General features: G+C 42.9%; 2 protein-coding genes across 7 annotated transcripts in view; both read right to left on the minus strand.

Annotated features, from left to right (window-relative positions):
- NCF1 (neutrophil cytosolic factor 1) overlaps window positions 1–8,462 on the minus strand; it is a 38,583-nt gene extending 30,121 nt beyond the window's left edge. The window contains exons 1-3 of one of the 2 annotated variants that reach the window (XM_073315832.1): window positions 7,685–8,462; window positions 7,152–7,269; window positions 5,138–5,313 (exon numbers count right to left, since the gene is read on the minus strand). The gene's annotated coding sequence lies outside the window, so the exon portion shown is untranslated. Of the gene's footprint in view, window positions 1–5,137; window positions 5,314–7,151 lie in introns of both variants that reach the window. The other variant, XM_073315831.1, reaches the window with a different exon arrangement.
- A 1,830-nt stretch (window positions 8,463–10,292) lies between these two features.
- The window catches only part of LOC140899643 (general transcription factor II-I-like), a 47,941-nt gene continuing 35,877 nt past the window's right edge, over window positions 10,293–22,356 (minus strand). For 2 of the 5 annotated variants that reach the window (XR_012155406.1, XR_012155408.1), the window contains 10 exons: window positions 21,762–21,814; window positions 19,506–19,616; window positions 18,579–18,662; window positions 17,583–17,766; window positions 16,265–16,293; window positions 14,629–14,712; window positions 14,036–14,074; window positions 13,382–13,457; window positions 12,815–12,851; window positions 10,293–11,858 (listed from right to left, as the gene is read on the minus strand). Coding sequence is in view for 1 of the 5 variants with exons in the window: in XM_073315477.1 (XP_073171578.1) it covers window positions 13,399–13,457; window positions 14,036–14,074; window positions 14,629–14,712; window positions 16,265–16,293; window positions 17,583–17,766; window positions 18,579–18,662; window positions 19,506–19,616; window positions 21,762–21,814 (643 nt within the window). In the remaining 4 variants the exon portion in view is untranslated. The remainder of the gene's footprint in view (window positions 11,859–12,814; window positions 12,852–13,381; window positions 13,458–14,035; window positions 14,075–14,628; window positions 14,713–16,264; window positions 16,294–17,582; window positions 17,767–18,578; window positions 18,663–19,505; window positions 19,617–21,761; window positions 21,815–22,356) is intronic. The other 3 variants (XR_012155407.1, XR_012155405.1, XM_073315477.1) reach the window with 2 other exon arrangements.

The following is a 22,356-nucleotide window of genomic DNA, read 5'->3' on the forward strand; positions in this document are numbered from 1 at the left end:
TGGAAGTAGGTATGTCAGAAGGGATAAGGAAAGAGCTGAAGTGTGGAGGGGATGAGACGGGATGGGAGGTGCATGGAGAGGTGACAGACAAATGGAGGAGAGAAGCCCCTCTCTTTTGTTCCTTTTTCAGTCTTCTCTTTGAAAAATCACCTCCTTCAGTTCTACTTGTTTCTCCTGCTCTTCTCCTCCTCTACAAAGGGTAATTTTATAGACACCCTTACTTAAAACACACACAGGCAATGGCTCATGATGCTGCAGCTGGGAGCTGTAATGTTTGGGGCCCATTAGCTTAAGAAATGCTAGCATTCTGATTTAGAAGGGCAGACCTGTGTCTCTAACAAGCAGCTTCTCTGAGCTGAAATTCCATGGTCTCTAAGCTATGCAAAACCCTCGGGGCTAGGAAGGACTAATGAAAGCGGGAGATTTCTGCTGGTTTGAAGAACTTTCCAGACAATCTGAGAGCAATGGGTCCATGTGATCCCCAGCATAGGGACAATCCTGCAAGTCATCCTCCCACCTGGCTCTTGTTCTCAGGCTTGGGGAAGGGGTATTAGAGGACAATGCAGGTTCATGGGATAGAGCAGCTGTTTCCAGCCCTGCTGGACTGTGAGTTATCAGACCTCAAAACAGTTTGCAGAAAAAAAAGCTATTTTCAGTTAGCATTGGAGGTTCATCAGAATTAATAATCATCATTCTCACCCTCCAAGAACAGGCTGAGTCACCGTCCTAATACAGCCTGGCTTTCCCGGTGGAAGGGATGTGAAAACATAGTTCTGTTAACATTGTGACAGTCTCCGAAAGTTACGCGGCCTATGCAGAGCACGATGTAGCATAAAGATTTCAGAGGCATTCATCTAGAAATACTGCCTCTGGTCAGCAAACTGCCACTCCAAACAATGCATCTGACCACACCAAGGATGCTGTTAGAGGTAAGAGTGAGATGTTCAGGCTTTCCCCTCTGCTAGGAGGTGTTACTCAGAAGAAAAGCAGGAGTTTGCTGTCTTTAGCCTGGACTGGACTTCAGTGGGCTTTGGATCGGGCTCTCTCTTCCCTCAGCCCAAACCAGCAATGCAAAACAATCTCCTCTCCCCCTTGGGAAGAGCTCCAAAATCCTCCCATCGACCGAGGTCACTGGACTCACATGAGACACCCTGCCCTGAACACGCAGGATTCACATGCCCAAGCCACAGGCTGTGCATTCTTCTATAATTCCCCTTTTCTTTTTGTTCTCTCTGCAAGCATCTGGGAGTTTCATTTCTAACTGAGATTTCATTAACAACTGGACTAAACAACGGCACCGACTTCCCTGGGAGCTGCAGAGGTTCCCCACGTCTGGAAACCAGGTCACCTGCATCAATGCTGGACCTTGCTTGACCTTCAGTTTTGTATAGTCATTTCTGTCTTTAAGTATTTCCTGTCACCTAATTTAAATATGTTGGCCAATCTCTTGCCTTCAAGCTAAATAGTAGCTTCTCAGTGGGTTTTTTATGGACCCTACACAGCTCAAGTGAACCTTGTACTCCAGAATCATAGTAATTCAATGGGGGAAAAGGTGTGTTTGTCCCACAGGGAACAACCCTATGTAAACTACACAGCAGTGATTTGTCCAGACCACTTTAGGTGGCCCACCAAAAGAATCGCAATACGAGATCCCTGCTTTAGCCAGATCCCTGACGTGATATATGAGTTAACGGCTGGGGTTTTGTAACTCAGGCTGAAGGAAAATATTCCTGGTTTGGGAAAGAAATCAAAGACCACAGCAGGCTTGATGTCAAGGTAAGGAGGGGGTGGGGAGCTGAGTGGAATGAGGGAGTAGAGGTTCTTAGTGAAAGCAAATCCTTAGAGTTGGTAGCTAACAGCGATTTTACTGGGATTCTCCCAAGACTGATTTTCCCCCCAAGCTCCAGGGAGTTTGGCCCACACCGCTCTCATCTATGGTTCACAGCCTTTCCCATGTGGCATGGGCAGAGCCTTACAAATTTTCTGTCTAAAAATGGTGCTTTTCTGGCCCCTAGCACCGTAGCCTCCTAATCTTCAATGTCTTCAGCCTCACAACATCCGTCGGAGGCAGGGTAGTGCTCCTCCCCCTGTTACAAGCGGGGAACTGAGGCACAGACAGGCTCATTGACTTACCCACGGTCACACAGGGAATCTGTGGCAGAGCAGAGCATTAAAGGCAAGTCTCCCAAATCCTTGGCTAGTGGCCTAATCACTGGGTCCTCTCAGTTTTCTACATATAAGTCTATTATGATGTGTATAGTGGTCGTAGTACCTAGGAACACTGGGCTTGGGCCCCACTGGGCTAAGCCCCACGCAGAATCCCTACCCCAGATGGTTCACTAGCTACACGTCAAATAGGATGCCATAAAAGTAAATGAAACACACAAGCTGAGCAAGGGTGGGTTGGGAGGATGAGGTAACAATAAAAGTCTGCAGTCTGTCTTCTCCAGCTGTCCACAGATGAACCAACCGTAGCCCTGCTGCAGGAACTCCCTCAGCCATTTTTCCACCACGTGGGAAGGAACAACAGGGATTGTTCTGGGTTGAAGGATAAATAACGCCCCCTCGGTCCTGCTCCCTTCCATAACCATGTGATATTTTATGCAGGCTCTAGAACGGGGTAGGGCGCTTCAGTGTGAGTCTGTGCAAAACTTCCTCCTGCGTTTCCTTCGCCTGGGGCTAGGGATGAGCACGGGCCAGAGGGGAAAGGTCCAAAAGGCTCAGCTGCTCTCAAAAAGCCCTCTGGGCTGAAACCTACCCAACTCCTTGGGCTGCAGCGCAAGCCAGAGCAAGTGAAAAGCGGAAGCAATTTTGCTGATGTTGCAATACCGAGAACCCTCCTCACTCTGGGAATTTCAAAGCTGCACTCCCATCCCATTCATACAGGACCTCAGAGCCACCCCATATGTCCTCCGACGGGAACAGGGCTCGATTCTGCTCCGGCTGACTCCAGCGGCAAAGGGCAGGACAGGGCCACAGGAGGAATGACTCTGTTTAACATTTTAATTTGGCTTCAGCAAACTTACAGCCTCAAACAGAGAAAGGGGAACCGAGAGCACATATTGGTATCAGGCCTGCGCTGACATGCAAGAAAGAGAACATGAGGTGTGCGTGCTACTGTGTCCAGAAACACCCCACCTGGCTAAGGCAGGGCATCCCAGAGGAGTGCCAAGAAACAGGGACAGTGCCAGGAATAAACCACACAGGCGGCGACCTAGGGCACAGAGTTTTTCGGGGGAGCTCCTTCCCGGACCTTTCCTTCTGCACCAGCTAAACGAGTCTGACGCTTTTAGGGCATCTCCACCACCTCACACTTGGGAGGTGCCCCTAAAAACATCAGCCATGAATCTAGCCTGCCTTGCCACACCCTCACTCCAATCCCCACCCCACTAGATACTGCTGGGGTTTAACACCAACATCAGGGGCAGTGGCCATTGCCGCCAAGAAAACCTGTCTATGCCATTCAGACCAGCATGGATTTCAGAGGAATCCACCCACAATGCCAGACTTGGTAGCCAGTCCAGTTCTTTTCCCTCCTCCCACCTCTGTGCCCTTTTCCAGGCTGCACCCTATATATGGGATGAACTCCCAATGCCAGTTCAGTTGGCCACCTGCCTCTTGTTCAGAGATCTCTCCTCCAAGTCCACTCTGCTGCCCTTCAAGCAGCAAGCGCAAAACCATCAAGATAAAAAAAACCCGACAGTTATTCTGTTTATCTGGGGTGGGGGTGCTTACACAGCCCCCATTTCTGCAGTACCCAGGTGCCTCACAAACTTTAATGCTTTTATCCTCAATACTTCATGAGGCAGGGCAGTGCTGTCATCCCCATTTTAGAGCTGGGGAACTGAGACAGAGAGACTGAGTGACGTGCCCAAGGTCACACATGGAGCCTGTGGCGGGGGACTGAACCCAGGTTTCCCAAGTCCCAAGCTAGTCCCCAACCATCCTTCCTCTCTGGCCTGATTCCTGCCACCTGAGGTCTTGACCCCATAGTCCATGCAACAGGAGTAGGCCCCTGCAGTCTCCCTGACTTTAGTGAGTCTCACAGTGCAGGTTGGGTTTCAGTATCGGGGCCTACATTTCTCTCTGCTGGATTTCCCCACTTGGGGGGGGGGTGTCACTCCACTGACACCCTAGCTACATTTGGGCCTATACCCTTTGCAGGCCTCCAGTCCCTGAAGGGAAACAAACAAAAAGCCCTCAGCAGCTCTGCTCTTCTACCTAGTGGAGGGCAGGAGTTTACAGGCACTCCAGCTGATCTGTCTCTTTTTCCATGGTGGCTTCCCCCCCCCCCCTTGTACTAGAGCACCCTCTAACTTCATGAGTGCCATGAAGGGGGCTGGAAGAAGTGATGCAAGGACCTGAAGATAACCACCCCAGCATATTATCACCCACAACAGTAATAGCTAAACAGAGACTCCCCAAGCAGGACCCACCACATCTCTTAAAATGAGGTTCTAAGACTGGCTGACCAGGCCCTGGCCTGGCAGTGGGCAGCAGAGAAGAGCTGGCAGTCTCTCTCTTCGCAAAGTGGCGGGGCAGCCTGAGTGGAGAGGCCCTGGCTTTGGAATTCACTCCTAACGCTTGCGCCAGAGCTCCAGCGTGGCAGCCTTTAAAACTGGCTGCAAGACGCAGGTACACTGAGGCTGGCATTTTAACAGGTGGGGGATTCACACCAGTGGGCAAGAAGGGGTCTAGTTTTCGAGCCCAAAGACTGGCCAGTAGTACCATTTGATTGAAATCTTTGCATTAACTCCTATTTTATAATAGAGAGGGTGTGCTGAACAGCATCAGTACTGAGCAGGCCTTATAACATGGAGCAAATTTTGTTTCTTTCCCCATTTCTGGGTTGTAGTACAGAACACTAAAGGAAATGGCCAACCAAATGGGGTTTCCTGCCACAACCTTGCTTGTTTAGCGCTCCGGAAGGAGCAGGATGAGCGCACCCCTCTTCTGTCCTTCAAGGGAAGGACCCCACATACCAACCACTCCAGCTGCCTAGCCCGCATGTATATGGGACAGGGATACCAATGCATTTAACTATCTTCTCACCTTCCCCCTGTTCCCCTTCAGCAAAGGGAGAAGCAGTTTCCTTCCCTGGTATCCCCCCTCCACCACACTCCAAGGTCTAGGTTACCTGATGGAACGGTGGCAGCAGAACAGCATCTCTCCCAGCTGGCTCAGCGAGTCTAGCTCTGTAGGGTAGGCACTCGCGCTCCGGCAGCTGCTGCCAGCAGGCTCCAGCTGGAGCTAATTTAGACTCTCAGGGGTGACTGTCAACAGCCCATTAGAACTCGGACAACGAGGGTACGGCTGCCACACAACACAATGAATATTTAGCACCTTGAATCAAACGTGAATCATCTTAACCCATGCCCCCAGCCCAGCACCTTGGAGATCCACATATAAATAAATAAGCTGCCTGATTTATCACAAGGAGCTAGGTAATGGTTTTAAATATATCCCCCGTAGGCTACCAGAAGACCTCAGTTTCAGGACTTGGTGACTGTTCACAAAGCCATCCAGGCCAGCAGTTGCTAGGGCTGCCTCATTGTGTATTGTATAGGTGTGTGTATTACTTTCCAGTTGAAAGCAATGTACATTGAGTGTAAATGGAGCCTGAGATAATGAGAACAGATAGGAGTCCAGTAGAATTGGGTATTGAACAAGCCTACCAAATACATCTCGAGGTGCAGAACAAAAGTAGGGGAGGATGGAAGCAAAGGGTAAAGGAAGAGAAAGGGAAGGCACACATGGCCTTTCAGCAGACTTGGCCTTGTAAATGGAGAGTTCATACTTAGGTGTTGTTTGCATTACCGAAATGTGCACTGGTATAAACACATCCCTATAATTACCTGGGTACAAATGCCTAATGTAGACAGATGGCACCTTACGAAATGGAACCACACTGCTAAATCTGGGTGTGTTACACTGATGCAGTTTCATCTAAAACCGGCACCAGCGTAGCTTCACTGGTTCAACCGCCCGCTCCCAGCAGCCAGGGCCTCAGGTTCTAGGATCAAGCAGCTCCCCCCGACGTTAGCTGCCAGGGTGGTGAGCAGGGTGAGAGTTCATCTTATGTAATAAAGCGCCAGATCCCTCAGCTTTAGAAATCAGACCCCACTCACTGAATTAGACTCACAAGTGATCAGAAACTCAGCTTCTAATTACAAAGTTTCCAGCCCTCATTGTTGCAGAGGAAATCTTGAAAACATGGACCTTAAACACCACAAGACAAATTCCAAATTTAATTCTTACGATCTTTAAGCCAATCTTGTGATTTTACAGAGTTTTAACTCATGATTTTTGAACCCTGGGAGTTGTCAGTAGTGAGCCAACAGAGATTGGAGCAGAGGTACGTACACATCAGCCTGCCTCCATAAAAGGCAGCTAACTGAATTTTGCACTACTAGGTGGGATGGCACCTTTGGGGGGAGGGATAGCTCAGTGGTTTGAGCATTGGCCTGCTAAACCCAGGGTTGTGAGTTCAATCCTTGAGGGGGCCATTTAGGGATCTAGGGCAAAAATTGGGGATTGGTCCTGCTTTGAGCAGGGGGTTGGACTAGATGACCTCCTGAGGTCCCTTCCAACCCTGAGATTCTATGAATTGATTCTTATGATTCTTTATTATTTGGTTGCCACAAACCCAAGTACAGCTGCAATTTCTTGCTGAATTTCAAGGGTATCCCTACAGGGAGTGTACTGCAGTAGTCTAGCCTGGTGTGGTAAAGATGCGGGTAACTGTTTAAACATGGTACCTTAGTGTAGTACTTTAAGATGGGGACTTCTTCCAAAGCATACGATATACAATTTTACAACTATGCAATATTTCAATCAAATTCAACTTTCTCTGCCATTTTCACTGTATTATTTGATTTCTACTCTATTAATAGCTGGTATTCCCATCATACCTAAACAGTGCAAAATATTAGAAACTAAAAGCATTTGTCTACAGAAAACTACTTTTGTCTAATTGCAGCTTAAGTCTGTGCCAAATTTAAAACTGAATTACAGAAAGTTATTGCATGACTGGAAATTATTTAGTATCTTCCTTCCTGTTTCCCCATTCTTTCAGCATGAGGCAAGAAATGAAACTAGATTTCTGGCTCTAACAGAGGCAAGATGCTTCTATATTGGGACATGAAACATACCCTCATTTCTTCTTCATTTCCCTCTCCGGTGCATGAGCAGTAGTTACTTTAAGTTTCAAAAAGATAGGAAGCAACAGAATTTGAGTAGAGCAAGTTTTCAAGGGAGTGATGATACTGGCTGAAAAATAAACCAAACTAGTAATACAGTAAGTAATCAGCCAGGCTACGATTTTCAAACATGGGTGCATAAAGGCACCTAAAGTGCCCTAATTTTTATAGCACCCGAGCACCCACAGCTCCCATTGACTTCAGAGTTTTACATATTTCAGTGAGGACCACAGTGCCTGCAGCTCTGAACGATCAGGCGGCTTATTTAGGCGCCCTTGTTTGAAATGTTTGCTCATAAGTTCTGAAGTCCAAGTTAAGCTTATTCATTTGAAATTAACAGCTGTAATTAAAGGGGTATTGGCAATATCTAGAAGGGGGGTTTCAGACACAGTGCAGAATATTTTCACTTTATGTTTCCCCTTTCAGCCTTCAGTTATCTTGGGTCTGGGATTTGTCATAAGAGCTACACAGGTAGAAATGCTTACCTGGGCTATGAACTGGGCACTATGGGTATGGGACTTTGGCTGACACAGGTTCCAACTGTATGGCCCCGTACTACAATCACATCCGTCAGCTTTTGCCTATGCATGGACACAGACATTTAATACTCTGGACAATTAATGAAGTTATTACAGACTGAATGCTGAAGCTTTAAAACCTTGGAGGATTAGAATTAGCCTCCCTTCTGTACTGATCCATCTGTAACAAGTGCTGAAAGCCTGGAAATTAAAGATTATGGAACTCTGCTCTTGTCTGGTCCAAAGGCAATTTCTGTATATGTTCTTTAAGTTAAAGTAAAAACCTAATTCAATCCAGAATCACAGGGGCTTTATTTCACAGATGGCACACTGGGATGTGTGAAAGGCACTAAATGCTCTAAAGTCTGATGAAAAATTGTCAACATTTGGTGGATGCCTTCCCTCCTGCCCCCCAACAGTGATGAGAAAATGAAATGGAGTGGCTGGTGCTCAGTTTTGTATCTGGGAATCTTCAAAGCTTCAGGGATAGACATGAACCCAGCAGCTGGACAGTTAAAGCTGAAAAGTACTCCAGTTAGCACTGAGCATTAGCTGACACCTAGTGGCTAAGCATGACCTCATATAAAATCCATTAAGTGCAATGTTTTGAAGGTGAATATTTTCTCTAGAAATGTTAAACCCTAGACCAGAGGGGGGCAAACTACGGCCCATGGGGCACATCCAGCCCGCAGGACCCTTCCTTCTGGCCCCTGAGCTCTTGCCAGGGATCCAGGTCAGGAGAGGCTTGCAGAGGAGCCAGCCCAACTCCCCGGCAGCATGGTGAGTGGGGCAGAGCCTAGCCCCTGGCCCCTCCCCTTCTGCTCCCCTCCCTTCCTCCCAGTCACAATTCCCCCAGCACCTGGACAGCATGGCTGCAGCTCCAGCCAGGCGGCATGGCTACAGTGCCGCCAGACCTGGTGCTCCAGGGCAGCACGGTCAGGGGGAGTTCCGGGGGAGGCGAGGAGAAGAGGGAGTTGCAGGGGGGTGGCCAAGAGGCCTGGACCCTGCTGCCAGGGACAGGGCAGAACAAGCCAGGGCCCCTCTCAACCTCCAGCATGCTTGGCCCATCCCCAGCAGTCAAGCCCAGGCAGGGAGCGAGCCCTGCCCGAAGGCCAGGGAGAGCAGCCAAACGAGCAGGGGAAACGCACAGGGAAAGGACTGAGCCCCCCTTTCCCCCACCCCACAGGTAACGTGGGGCAGGGAGACCAGGGAGGGTTGGATAAGGGGCAGGGGGGCCCCAGAGGGATGGTCAGAGGGCAGAGAATAGGGGTGTTTGGATAGGATGCAGGAATCCCAGGGGGCAGTCAGGGGTGGGGAAGAGAGGGGTTGGATGGGGATGAGAGTTCCAGGGGGCTGGAATGGGGGCGGGGCCAGGACACGCCTCGCTGTTTTGGGAGGCATAGCCTCGCCCAGCCTTCACTACCCGGCCCTCCATACAATTTCTGTACCCGATGTGGCCCTAGGGCCAAAAAGTTCGCCCACCCCTGCCCTAGACGATCAGGAACAAGACTCTTGTTTAGGTGAAAAGGACTCCCTTAAGGAGGAGATGGAAATATTAAAGTGTGAGGCAGACTGTTCAATATTTCTGTACTATATGACTCACCTATTTGAAACAACCGAAGTGATCCTGTCCTTTCTAACAGAGCAGTGTTGAACACTGAATGATGTGTACAGACTTTCATACAGCACTGTTATAAGCCATCAGATGGACAGATGCAATGTACATAAATCTATTTTTTAAATATAACTATTGCATTGGTTTTCCATTTTCAGTTCTTGTGTTGGAAGAGTATAACTTTCCCAAACCTCCGCAGCAAGCCGGACATAAATTCTGCAGTTTCCGTGTTATCTGATTTTTTTAAATTCTATTGATTTTTGTGCCACACCCACATTTTGAGTTTTCACTCTTCTATATATTATTCCATTAGCAATATATAAAAATGCATTGCTGAGAGAAGCTGGAAGGCTTAGTAGCTGTGCAGAGGGCAGTTTAGATTTTTGGCATGCAGGAGGCAGCTGAGGCATGCAGAACGGATGCACCACTTTTGTCCTCCTTAGAGGCAGAGTCAGCGTTGACGCAAAATTTTTGAGTGGTACTTAAACTAGTTCCCCATTCTAGCAACCGCTGCTCCACAAATGGCTGTTGTCCCAATATCTAGCACTTCAAACAATTATGTAGAAGTACATTAATTGAACACTTCTATTATAATGATCGGCACTGAAATACTTAATGGTTAAATTCTGAAACAACATCAGCAGGGTTCAGAATTAACAAACAAATCTAGCAGAATGGGGCAGTTCACATGCGTCTGACTACAGTCCATCTACAGAATCAGGAAGGCAGCACATGCATCAATTTCAATTTGATTCATACCTGGAAGGCTTTCTTTGCAACTACAAGAATTAGAAACAGAGTGGTCTTTTCAAAGGGGCTCAGCATGAACCTAACTCTGCTCCCATTGAAGTCAATGGTAGAACTCCCATTCATTTCACTGGAACCAGCTGGACCTACACTGAGCACTTCTGAAAAATCTCACCAGTAAAAAAAAAAAAAAAAGGTTCTGCAGCTCTTGGAGGAGCTTGACTGCAGCCTATCTTGTGGCTTTAGAATTGCAGAAATCATGTGGTTCTGAAAATACCTTGGCAGTGACTTTAAAATATTTCCTCTGCTATATATTCCAAGTTCATACACATTTATTATACCAAATTAAACTAGATCCTTCCAAAAAGTTTCATCAAAGATGTAATAAAAAGAGACCTGTAAAGCTGGATTTGTGTCAGAAAGGCATGAATGGATTGTGTTTATTTAATCTGAATTTATAAATACGCTAAATCATATTTTACCTATCTTTTTAAAAAAAAATTATAGCTAAAACGATTTTCTTCAAAATACATCAATTTATACTGCATGGGTAGTCGTGAAAACCATGAGAAATTTATTTCTTTCTGCAACCTGGAAAGAAGATTTACCCATTTGTGCATAACGCAGTCATCCCCAAAAAGAAAATTTTACAATACTCCATATTTACTCTATAGAGCTTAATCACATAGCCAGCATTTTACATCTCTTATGGTTCGTTAAATTTTAAAACGCTTACATTTGTCTTTTACAAGATGTGGGGAGCAATCAGAAAGGACTACAGGTAACTTAACTCTCAACATACTAGGTCTTACAGCAGCTTAGTTGCTTAAGTGTCCATAACTGGTTCTAAGTGAATTAAAGGGCATCATCCAGCAGTCCTCATGTAAAACTCTCACATAAGTCCATGGGAGTTTTGCCTGCATTAGGACTGCAAGACTGGACCCTTCTCTTACATAAACCGTGTGATACCCTGATAAAACATACACTCTCTACTTTGAAATAATGGAACAAAATATAAGAAAAGGCTCAATTTAAATTTGTTCCTCATCCACACACTGAGATACTGACCATTTCATAGTCCATTTTATTAATGACAGGTTTCAGAGTAGTAGCCGTGTTAGTCTGTATTCGCAAAAAGAAAAGGAGGACTTGTGGCACCTTAGAGACTAACAAATATATTTGAGCATAAGCTTTCGTGAGCTACAGCTCCAATGAAGTGAGCTGTAGCTCATTTTATTAATGCATACTAACGGTCAGGTGAACGAGTTCATCTTTTATTTATTTATGAAAAACATATGAATTGAGATAGATATCATAGGAAAAATTAGTTCAAATATACAGATAGTATTGTCCAATCAGCCATTAAGGAGAAAGAACCAAAAATCATTAATTTTTTTCCCAAAAACAGAAAATCAATGAACTACTGTAGGTATTTTTCTTCATCGTAAAAGCTGAGATGCATCCAGGCACAGTACAATTCTACTTTATTGGGAAATGTAGATGGCCTCTAAATTCCTGTTGATTTTTTTAAAATCTTAATTAATCCCTGTCATTTTTTCAGCATTGCTGCCTCAAATTTAATCCTTATAATATATAACCAGCCTTTCCAAATCTACAGTCACTCTTTGCTTTAAGTCAATTCACAGAACTGCTGAAAAAGTAGACATTTCTATCTAAAAGTACAAAAAGGGTTTGTATAGAAGGTACTTCTCTTATACAATTATATTACACAGCTCAGGACAGTCCCAGCAAGCTCTTCTCCAGACTGCATGCTTCTGACTAGATAGAAAAAAAGTACAAAGGTGAAGTTAGTTTCATTGCAGCTATGTATCCTATTGTACATACTAGTACTTGAGAAATTCATGTATATCTCTTCAAGTCCTCATTTAGGCTATGATTCGTGAAAGTACCAAATCACATGCTTTTCTGAATAAGAATGGGCTTAAGTATGTGCTTGAGTGTTCTCTAACCCAGGCATTTCACTTGATGTAAATTCTCTGTTGAATCCATTAGGTGGGCACAATTGTAAAATAGCAAGAGTGACAAAGAAACAGAGACCAAATTCTGCAGCCCTTACTCAGACAAAACTCCCACAAACTTCAATGGGAATTTAAACCAGATGAGGTGTGTAGAATTTGGTTAATAGAAGTTACAACAGGCCTTTAAACATCTGTTCGGTTAAGTCCATCTCCCTGAAAAGAAAGGATTATTCCCAACATTTTCTAATGCTTTGTCTAGTCTATCTTAAATATTTCAAACAATGGAATTTCTACCATTGAAATACTACTTGACCAACCAACAGATCTCAGCCGTGGAAAATTTTAATTGATATCCAATCTCAAATTATCAACTTTGTGATGAATATAGTCAATAGCATTTTCTTACTTTTAGAAAGGGAGATCATAGCATGACTGTATTAGACAAATACAACCCGTCTTTATGTTAATCAAGTTGACAGATGTTACAAAAGTACCAAAGCTCAAAACTAAAAAAGCTTGGTTGAGAGCTTTTTAATAAATTCAGACTTGGAAAAATAAGTGCAGCTGTAATAATTCTTAATATTTAGCATTTTTTCTGAATGGTTTATAACAAAATAAATCCTTAAAAGTAAATTATAACTCTGCATATTTTTATTTGTTGGGATAACACCATAACTAGTACCGTTTCAACTGCCACCAGAATTCTGTTATGAGAACTAGAAATGGAAAAACTAGCTCAAATAAAATAAGATTTACCCTGAATCTTTGTCCCAAAACTTGAACTGAGATTTTTCTGAGGTTAAAAGAAAGTAAGAAACAAAACTTTTAAAATGAACAGCAATCACATTTTTTTTTTAAATCAAAGCTAATTATTGTACCATGTGTTTCTCAAATTCAGGCAATATTAAAATGAAGAAGAAATACCATGCTTAATTACAATTTAAGGCTATACCAACAACAACATCCTTTGCACCCAAGCATGTCAAAACTCTTTACAAACATTAATTAATTAAGTCTTAGATCGACTTAGGTATGTAATCATAATTCAGTTTTATTTATAGGTAGTACTATGGCACTCATCAAACTAGTATTTGAATGCCTCACAAGCTTTAATTAAGCCGGACAGTACCTGGGTGAGCCACAGACAGACAAAAGGACTTGCATAAAGTCACAGGCCAAAGCAATGACAGAGCCAGTAAGAAAGCGCTACTCTCCTGACATCCAGCCTTGTGCCTTAGCCATACGACGTGCATTCCCTACAAAGAGGTGTAAAACACTATTCCCTAATAACTATTAATTTTGACAGATACTAAATTATTTTACCCTAATATTGATAAGGTCTACCACGTTGGATCTGGCTCCTGTTTTATTTGAGAACTTTCTTCTGTTTCTGCTATGTCTGTTGAAAAAGAAACAAGAATTCTTTCTACAAAAGTTTCATTAATATCAATGACAGTATTGCACAGGAAAAGTCAATAACTGCTGAGTGAATATTAAGAAAATATCCATGTATCTTTTAAAATTCAAATCATGAAAATGATTAAATAGCAAAACGGCACTCAAAATGGTGCACTTCTATGGAAAATATTTTTTTCTCTGGTGATGGCAACATTCAGTCATGTGAATTGTGGGAAAAACTGCTTTGAATAAAGACAGACATCATTTAGGATATAAGTCATCACTCAAATGCACACCTACGCAAAGTCATGACTTATTAAGAACAACAATTCATAAACTTCATTGTAAAACAAAATCTGAGTAACAAATTTTTACTGCAGAGTAAATTTCATATAGTGGCTGTATGATTATCATGCAAACCAACACTTCATGCAGAACCAGGAAGGGAACCAAAAGAGAATGACTTGTGTTTTGATTAACCACCACTTTATCTTTTTACTTTTATTAGAAGTGATGCAACCTTACTCAAAATCACTAAAAAATAAATAGTTTTTATAATAACTGACAGCAGTCACTTACCTTCTACAGATACTTCTATTTGGCTTGGTTCAGCTGGCTCTTAAATTAAAAAATATATAATAAAATTAATAAACATGTAGTTTAAACAATGTGCATAAGATAAATATTACAGCAAGTCTTGGGAAAGCTCGTGAATATTCTCTCCTATGACCACTTTCAAATATTGTGTCCAAGATACAACAACTGTGACCTGCTGAAGATAATTAAAAAGTAAAATCTGATGTAGTAAAATAAATGATCTGGAGAAAGGGGTAAACAGTGAGGTGGCAAAGTTTGCAGATGATACTAAACTGCTCAAGATAGTTATGACTAAAGCAGACTGTGAAGAACTTCAAAAAGATCTCACAAAACTAAGTGATTGGGCAACAAAATGGCAAATGAAATTTAATGTGGATAAATGTAGGGGGAAAACACCTTTCTTTATACAGAAGAGCATACACTCTTTCAAAGTAAAATCTGGAATATCAACATCATCAGTCTTTGCATTCCTAGAATACAGCCTATTATCAGGCAACAATTTCATTAGTTAGCAAGCCCTATAATCTGACTCCTATCACCCTTCAAAAAGCGATTTATTACACCTCTATATTCACCTTGTACTACTGGTGCCGGTGCAGGAGCAGGAGCCGGTGTTGGTGCCTTGGCTGGTGTTTCTGATTCAGTTTTCTCCATCAACTCTGAGAGAATAAATACAGTCAATTGTTTAGGTTTAAAAAGAAAAGGCCCCTCAAACTGTCAAATGGCATCTATATTTTATTATATGTTCCACCCGGTGAACCTGTTGCATAAACAAGTTATATTCACAGTAACTGAATAATATACCCTCTTCTGCTCAATAGAAGTGTTTTCCACTTCTCTTCCCTCAGAACCTAAAGATTCATTATAATCCCTGAGCTAACATCACCCTTTATAATGCTAAAAAAGACTGGTTTTCAAAGGATAGTATAAAACAAATGGCAAGACCACTAACATTATTGAAGCAATAGACAAATCTCTCTGTATCTAGACACCTCAGACTGCCTTGACCATTGAGGACGTGATGGCAGACATTTGTATGGGAAAGAAATAGGACCTCATCTTATTATCAATCTCCTTCCAGTGGTGGAAGAAAATCAAGCGTCTATCAGCTGCTCTCAATTGCCAATGATGTGTTATGCTATTGACTCCTGCAGTTCTATGTAGCAGTGGACAGGGTTGCTCTTAAGTGGGTCCTTTCTTCCCCTCATACATTTCTCTGGAGCCCCTGCCAGGAATTGCTCTTCCGAATGGAGGGCTCTCTTTCGGACGATGACACAGGATATATGGGGCCAATGGGAGAGACAGTGAGAAGATCCTGAAGGCACTCTAGTCAGTAGAGCACACTGACACTTCCAGCTGATATAATTGAGCATCTTACCCAGTGTAAAGGGGGTACTCAGCAATGGATGAGAGCTGGCTGACTGAGGCTCAATCCGGGTAAGAGAGAAGTAATGCTGGTAGGGGTTTGCCCTCCGAATCTGTAGTATATCAATGGCTCAGCGCCTGACAAGGAATGCTGTGCTACCAGAGGTACTGTTTTTCAAATGAGGCTTAAAACCAAGGTCATGACTATTTTAGATAACTGAAAACACCTGGGCATTTTTCACAATATTTGGGTGTCCTGGCCCAAGTCCTAATTGGTAATTACATTCTGTCTCCCTAAATTCTCACCTGAACACAATTTTTCACTCCAATTTTTCCTTTGTGTGGCTATTGAAAAGCTTCTGCATGTCAACTGCTATTGAAATGCAGCCACACCTGAGGTGAAGAGAATCTTGTATGAGTCTAACTGGGCAAGTTCTAAACTAGCGCTGAGCTCATGTGGTTTTGTAAGTCATAGAATCATAGAATCTCAGGGTTGGAAGGGACCTCAGGAGGTCATCTAGTCCAACCCCCTGCTCAAAGCAGGACCAATCCCCAATTTCTGCCCCAGATCCGTAAATGGCCCACTCAAGGATTGAACTCACAACCCTGAGTTTAGCAGGCCAATGCTCAAACCACTGAGCTATCCCTCCCCCCCAAAGGTCCTTCCATAAATAAACCAAGCATGTTTACATTTCCTGACTAAGTACTAAGGAAATAAGTTATCCATATTTAGCAGTTAATGCTCTGGACCTTCTGCCACCCTGGGATAATGCTACAATAATCTAGCATGCCCTGTGGAGTGATACATTGAACAGAATTCAAAGTGACAAAAAATGGAATACTTACGGTTGTTAATCACAAGTCCTGGAAATGGTCTGTTAAAAAAACAAAACAAAAAATAGGAATACTTAATGCTTTTAAGATCACTTTTACTGTACAATCTCTCTCTTTTATGGAGGGCCTCACCTGAGGGTTCAGAACAGAGCACAGTAAAAGGAGTGACTGCAATAGTCTCGCATAGTTCCCCCCTGGAGCAGAGTGGTTTATCCAGCAGACTGTGTCAATTTTACATCGATAAGAAGGTGCAAGTTCTTCCTTCAACCAGTTGCTAAGAGAATCAAATCTTCACTTGGGCCCAAATACTGCATGTTCTTATATTGATCAAGACTCACGAGCTCAAAAACAATCTTGATTAAGAGCTGCAAAATTTGGACCTCTCTAAATTGACTTTTTAGAAACTCCTTGCTAGCTAACAGAACTGCTGGATTTGATCGCTTGCAAACCCGAATAGAATCTAAGTGTTTATGTTTTCACTTTCTTGACTCATCATCTGTACAGATTCGAAAATCTCATTTATTCCACAGTATAAGCAAAACCATTTATCTCTTGATTAAACTAACTTCCAGGGTAATCATCATATTTTATCAAAAGACAGTACCTGAACTGATTTTAAGAGGGACACATTCTCAAGAATGTTAGGCAAAACAGCAACTGAAAATCTTAAACTTCAGGAATCCAATCATGTACTCACGACTTTTAAAACATAGTCATGCTGATCTGGAAATTTAAACTACTACAGATATACAATTTACTGTTAAGAACAAACAAGCTTGTGGATCTACGAATTCTGTTGTGCAAAGGAAAGAATTCTCAATCTAACAGCCTTGACAGCAAGGTCCATAACTTTTTGAATAGCGATAAGCTGTACCATAGGAGCAGGTTTCAATTGGTGTGTTAGAAATCACTTACAAGTCAATTTTCAGAGAGGTAGCCGTGTTAGTCTGTATCAGCAAAAACAACGAGGAGTCCTTGTCGCACCTTAGAGACTAACATGTTTATTTGGGCATAAGCTTTCGTGTTAGTCTGTAAGGTGCCACAGGGACTCCTCGTTGTTTTTACGAGTCAATGTAATCAATGTTCCTATGTATGCTTACTCCCAAGAATTTTCATGTTAATGCTGTGCACCCTCAATTATTTGAATTTAAAATAACCTCAACTGCTTGTTATTCAAAACAGAGTCGATGCCTCCCCACATTTATTATATTGAAGATTCCCTCAATTTTCTGAAACACTGATTTTTCCAAAAGTATTGGCTATTCTCATGACATCTGGATAATCATGGTTACATTATATAACCAATGACAGTAAAATGACAGTCACATACCGAATAACAGTAAATTTTATAAATTCTGCTGATTCCAAAATCCTTCTCATGGAGCTGATTTCCAGATAACTGGGAGCTTTAAATGCCACTCCAGGAGGCATTCCATCCACCACCACACAGCCAGGGTTTATGGTGATTTTTCTGTATGGGACTTTCACAGGGAAATTCATACCGATTGCTTCACCTAAATAAGAGACGCTGTGATTTGAACTGTGACCCAAGTCTACAAATCTCAGTTTACAAATACTCAGGGCAGTAAGAAAATCAAGTGATGTGAAAACAAGCATTTAAAATAATCTCAAGTGCTATAACCTTAAAATGCACTTGCCATTTAAACATTACATTGAGTAATTTTCAAATGAACTGTGTTACAAGCTACACTCATGAAGGTTATGGTTCACGATAGTCACTAGTATCCAACTATCACAGTTCAATATATAAAGGACTAAAATTTAGGTTTTATAAAAATAAATTAAAAAAAGAATACTCAGACATTTTAATGAAGGGAAAAAGTGTTTCCTCTCACAATGAAAGCAACACAGCCCATTGCTAGTGAAGAACCAACAAAAAGAAACTAAGTAGGCGAATTTCATCATCCAATCTGAACACAGTATAAAAAATAAAGAAAAACTGAACAGTGAAAGGGTAAATAAGACTTAAAAAATTCTTTCCACTTTAACATTTTAAGGTGTTAACTGATCAGGACTGTGTAGCTTTAAGCAAATTTTGGGTTTAAAAGTAAAATATTTATTAATCTATAATCACAGGAATTTCTTGGTTTAAAAAACACCAAACAATTTAGCCCTCAAACTAGATTTCTGTGGAAGCTGGGGCATATAATTACAGATTAAAAAAATTACATATTGGTTATATATACAGTGCAAAAACATCAACTGTAATGGATATTATATACTATAGGTTATACTTATTTAAAACCAAAATGTAAATCACTGGTTATTTTCAAAGCTATTTCAAATCAGAAATAAAAAAAATTACCAAACTTCCTGCTGAAGAGATCATTTACTTGTTCTCTCAGTTGTCGAGCCTTTTCTACTTTTGATAATCTTTCACTTTCATCATCTGAAAGAAATTGTCAGTGTCAGGATTTAGCAGGTGATTTTCCTCTTTAACTAGTGCAGTACTGACTGCACGAGTGCTTATTTAAAACAAGAATAGATGATTGCTTTATTAAGCATTTAGTAATCAGAACAAAAATAGGCCTTTTCACTGTTTTTTTTGGTTATAGCAGTAATGGAGGATTTTGTAAATATGCGAACTATAAAAAGTTGCAGTTTTAAATAAGCCTGAAAATGATTTCAAAATATTTACAGGACAATGTTAGATTTATTAAAAGGAGAAAATTTATTGAATAAACCCATTATTTACAATCATGACTTATTTTAAGTAAATGAAGTGACAGTGTAAGACTGGGGACTGAAATCCTCTATTTAGCCACAGTGGAAGCTTTCCCACACTACCTAACCAGCGTAATTTATCCCTGAGCTAAAGTGACCACTTCTGGGGAAAAGAATCTCCATGATAATTTAATCCTAATTCTGTCTACTGAGACTGCCAACAAAGTTGCAAATTAACGCTTAATTTAGCATGTGATGGGGCGGGGGTGGTGCAGATGTGACCACCTGCAAATAGGAACTGAACTGAGATTCATTTTTCTGCAGATTTTACTTAGTACACAATCATAAAAGTTTAAAAAACCATCAATGTGACAACAGTGCAGACAAAGGCCACTTAAAAGAGGCTATTAAGTGATACTCTTTGTAGACTGTACTATATATAAGACAGGATGAGCCAAAGGGCAAATCAGGATGGGGGGGCAAGTGGTAACATTAGGCAAAGAGCTCCTGCCATGAAGAATGAGAGCTGTAAACAGTAAGCAGCAGTAAAATCAGAGCACCCACCTACCTGGTATAGTCACTTGAATGATGTTAAGATCTTCAACCCCTGCGGCTGTGTTCACCACTGGCTTTGTTGTGGTGCTTGTTGTATTTGATGTATTGGATGAACTGGTTTTTCCTTAAACAGAAACAGGAATTTGAAGTATGAGCAAAATGGCTGAAGATGGGCTAACACCTTTCCAGCAGAAAAAAAAGGAAACATTGGGGGAGAAACAGATTTGCAGTAAAAAAAAATGCAATTTCCAAAAGGACTTAGTATAAATGACTAAGTCCCTTGACTGTCAATGACACTTAGGCTCGGAAGTGCTTAAGTCATTACTGAAAATGGGACTTCACTTCTAAAAGTTTACCCTTCAACTATTTCTTACAAACTACCAAAGTCAAGAGAAAGGGTTAATGTATGTTACAAGGGCCTCTTTTTCCTTGCCTAGCAGGTTTTCCGATGACATGTTATTTTTAAAAAAGAATGTGTGGATATTTTCATGTTTTGGTCAAAGCAATAAACTAGAGCACTCAACACTAGTAAACAATATTGATCAAAAGAACAAATAGTGGAATATTAAATTCTCACCCACACAGGAAATCTTTTATCGCTGACTTTAATGGAGCTATGCCTACAACAACTGAGGATCTGGTCCAGTATGTTTCGTTCCTGATCCTGCTCTCACTGACACTACCTTTACACTGGTGTAACTTCACTAACTTCAGTGGAGTAACCGGGGTGGGCACACTTTTTGACCTGAGAGCCACACTGGGGTCGCGAAACAGTATGGCGGGCCGGGTAGGGAAGGCTGGGCCTCCCCAAACAGCCTGGCCCCAACCCCCTATCTGCCTCCTCCCACTTCCCACACCCAGACTGCCCCCTTAAGAACTCCCGACCCATCCAACCCCCCCTACTCCTTGTCCCCTGACCGCCCCCTCCCCTAACCATCCCCCCAGGACCCCATACCCTATCCACCCCACCCCACCCCGGCTCCCTGTCCCATCTGCCCCGCTCCCAATCCACACCCCCGCCCCCTGGGACCCCCAACCCATTCATCCCTCCCCCACTCCTTGTCCCCTGACCGCACCCTTCCAGGACCCCCGTCCCTAACTGTCCCCCCAGGACCTTACCCCCTATCCATCACACCTGCTCCCTGTGCCCTCCCAACACCCCGGGACCCCACCCCCATCCAACCCCTCCTGCTCCCTGTCTCCTGACCGCACTCCCCACCCCCCCCGAACCTCTACCCCATCCAACTGCCCCCTGTCCCCTGACTGCCCCCAGGATCTCCTGCCCTCCCTCCCTCCCCTTACCATGCTGATCAGAGCAGCAGGACAGGGTTATTTGAAAGCCTGGGACGTGGGTGGGCTCAAGCCACGCTGCCGGCGTGGCTGCAGAGGAGAAGGGACGGGGGCGAGCCCCCCCTAGCTGGGAGCTCAGGGGCTGGGCAGGACAGTCCCGCGGGCCAGTTGTGGCCCGCGGGCCATAGTTTGCCCACCCCTGGAGTAACCTCTGATTTAAACCACTGAGAGTAGCATCAGGTCCAATGAATACACCCTAGAAAACCAACTTCTTCTATGGAATACCTGCTCCAGGTCACAATTTGGGAGTACAGTATGAGCCATTAACCAGTACCTCAATCCTTTTCATTGGATTGACACATGGACTTTTACAGCTCCCTGCATTTTGCTCCCTTGTCAACGCTGCATTACAAGTTGGAGTCGGAGCAAAGTGGCTCCTCAGACCTTGGAGGGTGCACTCCAGCACTGTAAAGCTTTACCTGACCCACAGCCTCCTACTGCTTTGAAGGAGGCATTGTAACAGCCAGTGCAAAGGGATCTGAGTCTTTAGATTATACAAAGCTAACTAAAAGAACAGGAGTACTTGAGGCACCTTACAGACTAACAGGTCTCTAAGGTGCCACAAGTACTCCTGTTCTTTTTGCGGATACAGACTAACACGGCTACTACTCTGAAACAAAGCTGACTGATAAACAAGAAAGCCATTACTGAAGCTGCATTGCTGAGTTGAGGAACTAGACAGAAGTCAAGAAAATATAATAGCTTTACAGCTCCTCAGAGTAGGGACATATCTTTATCATAGAAGTATACCAGTGGCACCATAGTTAAGGCTGTGTCTTGATTTCTACTTGGATAAGACTTTCCAGTAAATATACCGTGAAGTTTTCAGGAATTGGTTTATACTGGGCAACATTCCTGAAATTTGAAAGCAGCCCAAGACAGATCACCATCCAAACTCCTTAGCTGTCGTAAAACTTACTCTGGGGACTTTTAGCAGAGCTTTCCTTAATCGCTGCCTCGAACATCTCAGGCCTGCAGATGAACAGATTTGAACATTTCATATAGAACAGTAAAATTACACTCAATCCATCATTTCCATCCAACAACAAAGGAAATACTAGCTGTCAAAACTGAGTGGTCAGGACAGGGAGAGCAAAGTTAGTATAATAATGCTAGCCAGGATGTTACACATAAAGTTAACAAGATGACTGATCATTTTGGTTTTCTACCTTCACCACAGTATAGCTGTTAAATCCCTAATATCAGTGTTTTTACTCTAAAGATCAGGGATCGGCACCACCATGTTGCAAGACGGACACTTGACAAAATTCTGAAAATTGGAGTTTGTGTCATCCCTCAGAAGTTTGATTTAACATCCTTACTCCTTGCTGCAGTGTTGGTGACCTTTTAGCTACAAATGACTTAACTGCAAAGCCTGCCGCTCCCACTAAAGGGGAAATGCAAAGTCAACATTAAAATCGAAATAAGCCCAGAACTGTGTGCTACTCCCCATTAAGCAGGCTTTGAAGAGCATTCAGCATAGAAAACTATTAACATATCCTTCTCCAGATCTG

This window comes from Lepidochelys kempii, chromosome 17, assembly GCF_965140265.1.
Source record: "Lepidochelys kempii isolate rLepKem1 chromosome 17, rLepKem1.hap2, whole genome shotgun sequence".
Lineage (NCBI taxonomy): Eukaryota > Metazoa > Chordata > Testudines > Cheloniidae > Lepidochelys > Lepidochelys kempii.